This window comes from Zalophus californianus, chromosome 5 (assembly GCF_009762305.2).
Source record: "Zalophus californianus isolate mZalCal1 chromosome 5, mZalCal1.pri.v2, whole genome shotgun sequence".
NCBI lineage: Eukaryota > Metazoa > Chordata > Mammalia > Carnivora > Otariidae > Zalophus > Zalophus californianus.
This window is the reverse complement of record NC_045599.1, coordinates 6396385-6399922: the sequence shown is the minus strand read 5'-3', so window position 1 is coordinate 6399922 and position 3538 is coordinate 6396385. Positions and strand designations below refer to the sequence as shown.

Below are 3538 nucleotides of genomic sequence, written 5' to 3'. Positions count from 1 at the left end.
TTGGATATAGGGATACATAGTCTGTAATGCTTCAGATATTACAGGGAGTCCTGGAGCTGGGATGGACCTTCAGTGTCAAACTGAGGGAAGGTAACCAAGCCTTTATATCCTATATCGACTAGTCATAGGGGAAGCACAACTTGAGCAAGGTGTTTTCCTCAGTTCTTGGCAATTCCTGCAGAGGTAAACAGCTGAAACCTATCACCTGCTAACTCTGTGGGATATTCGCTAGGTGTCTCCTATTCTTTTAACCCCATTGGCTCAGCCTTCCTTCTACACTATCCATCCTCAGCATGGACATTCTTGATTAAATTAATGTGTTTATCTCATGAACTCTGGTCAAGAGGGACTTATTTTCAGTATGGCACATCTGTTTCTCTTCCAAACTACAGAAGCTAATTCAAGTTCCCAGACCACAGAACCCACATCCACAGGTGCCAATGTCAACCTAGACCTGTCCCCCCACCACAAGGACACCTCCCCAGGAGTTTTCTGGGAGGCCCAGCCACTTCCTTGTTCCTCAGGCTGTAGATGAGTAGGTTGAGCATAGGGGTGATCATCGTATAGAAGGCTGAGACCACCTTGTCCTGCTTGGAGGAGTGGTAGGCCTGAGGCCACATATAGGTGATCATTGCAGCCCCATAAAAGAGAGAAACCACTGCCATTGGAGAGGAGCAGGTAGCAAAGGCTTTCTGATGACCTTTAGCCAAATGCATGTGGAGCACAGCTACCAGCATCCACAGGTGGGAAGCAGAGATGACAGAGAAGGGCAGGAGCAGCATTAAGATGCAACAGACATAGATCATGGTCTCATAGAGGGAGGTGTCAGCACAGGCCAACTTCAGTATGGCAGGGATTTCACAGAAGAAGTGGTTGATCTCCTGAGAGCCACAATAGGGGAAGTTCAGACTGAAGATGGCCTGGATCAGTCCATCCACCAAGCCAAAGAACCAGGACCCTGCCACCATGAGCCAGCAGACATGGAGGCTCATGACCACTGAGTACCTCAATGGGTTGCTGATGGCCACATAGCGGTCATAGGCTATAAAGGCCAGCAGGAAGCAATCATCCCCCAGGAGGGTGAGGACGAAAAGGACCTGGAGCCCACAGCCTGTGAAGGAGATGGAGCCACGGCCTAGGAGGAAGTCAGTGGCCATTCATGGCACAATGGTGGAGATGAGCATGAGGTCCATGAGTGACAGCCAGCTGAGGAAGTACATGGGGCTCTGTAGGCGGGAGTTGATATTGATGAGGAAGATCATGAGCCCGTTGCCAGAGATGGCCACCAGAAACGTGACCAAGATGATGGAAAAGAAGAAGAGATGCAGTGGCAAGTGGGTGAAAAAGCCCAGGAAGATGAAGTGGGAGATGGGAGTCTGGTTTCCCACCAAAACCATTGCTCCTACAGAGGGATGTGCCAGGAAAAGGGTTGGGATCTGGAAGCAGGAGATGTATGCTTAGTGCCACAATACTGAGGACATTAAAAATTTGCCCTATGTGTTGTCCTCTTTGTTACTTTGTTTAGAATAAACTCTTTAAATTTCTCTTTTTTAAAAAGTTTCAGAAGTAGAGTATAGTGAGTCATCAGTCACATATAACACACATTGCTCATTACGTCAAGTGCCCTCTGTAATGCCCATCACCCAGTTACCCCATCTGGTCACCCACTTCCTTTCCAGCAACCTTCAGTTTGTTTCCTGTAGTTAAGAGTCTCTTACGGTTGGGGGGCCTGGGTGGCTCAGTCATTAATCATCTGCCTTCAGCTTAGGTCATGATCACAGGGTCCTGGGATCGGGCCCCACATCAGGCTCCCTGCTCTGCAGGAAGACTGCTTCTTCCTCTCCCACTCCCTCTACTTGTGTCCCTCTCTTGCTGTTGTCTCTCTGTGTCAAATAAATAAATATAATCTTTAAAAAAAAAGGAGTCTCATGGTTTTTTGCCCTCTCTTATTTAATCTTATTTTATTTTCCTTCCTTTCCCCATGTTCATCTGTTTTGTTTCTTAAATTCCACAAATGAGTGAAATCTTATGACACTTGCTTTCCTCTGACTACTTTACTTAAGATAATATCCTTTAGTTCCATCCACATCATTGCAACTGGTAAGATTTCATTCTTTTTGATAGCTAATATTCATATATATATATATATATATATATATATATATATATATATATATATATATAAACACACACCACCAATTCTTTATCCATTCATCTGTTCATCTGGGCTCTTTCCATAGTTTGACTACTGTCCAAAATTGCTGCTATAACCATGGGGTGCAGGTGTTTTAATTCCTAGGACTTTCTTCACATAGCTGAGAAGCAAATTTTAAGCTATTTATTGCTGAATTGGGCATTGCTTCTGCCTCTGCTAGGAATTGGGCTGTTCTCCAGCCCTCATAGCTGCTTCTCCTGTAAAGGCAAACATCACTTAAGGATTTGTCTTTTCAGGAAAAAGTACAAAAGCAACAGACATGTGCCAACTTTGAGCACTGCTCATTTATGCAAAAAATTTGAACCTCAGTTTTCTTATCCTGTATAAGAATAACAATCTCATCATATAAGGGGATAGTAAAAATTGCAGGTGACAACATAAGTAATGTCTAGTAGCTTAGAAGTGAAAAAGCTGACAGTAATTGAGCATTTCTTATGTGCCACGCATTACAATGAACACTCCACGTCCTCACATTTAATCGTCATAACTGCCCTGAAAGATTCATTATTCTCTTTTCACAAGTGGGGAAAATGACACAGAGAGGTTTATTTTTTTCACATAAAAGCTAAAAGTATTTCCTAAAAAGCTGTGTAAATGAGATACTGAGGGCAACCCAAATGCCCAAAACAATGAAAAATATAAGCAAATACTGTGGCAAGCACATGACATTTTTAATAGATACCGAAGAAAAATGTATCTGCTCGGTATTTTAAAATACTTGTAAAGACTCAGAGAAAATTTTGCCAAAATATTATCAATGTGGTTCCTTCTGGGTGGAATTAAGGGTTGTCTCCCCCAATTTCTTTGTATTTTTTAAAAGATTTTATTTATTTATTTGACAGAGAGTGACACAGCAAGAGAGGGAACACAAGCAGGGGGAGTGTTAGAGGGAGAAGCAGGCTTCCCACTGAATAGGGAGCCCAATGCTGGGCTCGATCCCAGGACCCTGGGACCATGACCTGAGCTGAAGGCAGACGCTTAATGACTGAGCCACCCAGGCGCCCCCCAATTTCTTTGTATTATACATATTTTCTATAAGTAATGGGGGAAAGTTATCTTATTTTTTAAAGTGAAGTAATATTACAAAGGTGTAGTCATCAAGAGAGTATGTTATTGGCAGAAAACTGACACATAAATCAATGGAATAGAATAGAAAATCCAGAAATGAGATCCTCAACTTTATGGTCAACTAATCTTCAAAAAAGCAGGAAAGAACATCCAATGGAAAAAAGAAAGTCTCTTCAATAAATGGTGCTGGGAAAATTCTACAACAACATGCAGAAAAATGAAACTGGACCAATCTTATAACATACACAAAGATAA

At 42.5% G+C, this 3538-nt stretch overlaps 1 protein-coding gene across 1 annotated transcript; it reads right to left on the bottom strand.

The window, feature by feature from the left end:
- Positions 1-351: 351 nt before the first annotated feature.
- On the bottom strand, positions 352-1620 carry LOC113929644 (olfactory receptor 56-like). Its single transcript, XM_027606693.2, is given in 1 exon segment — positions 352-1620. A coding segment is annotated over 1 exon segment (954 nt). The 5' UTR covers positions 1398-1620; the 3' UTR covers positions 352-443.
- Positions 1621-3538: the final 1918 nt, after the last annotated feature.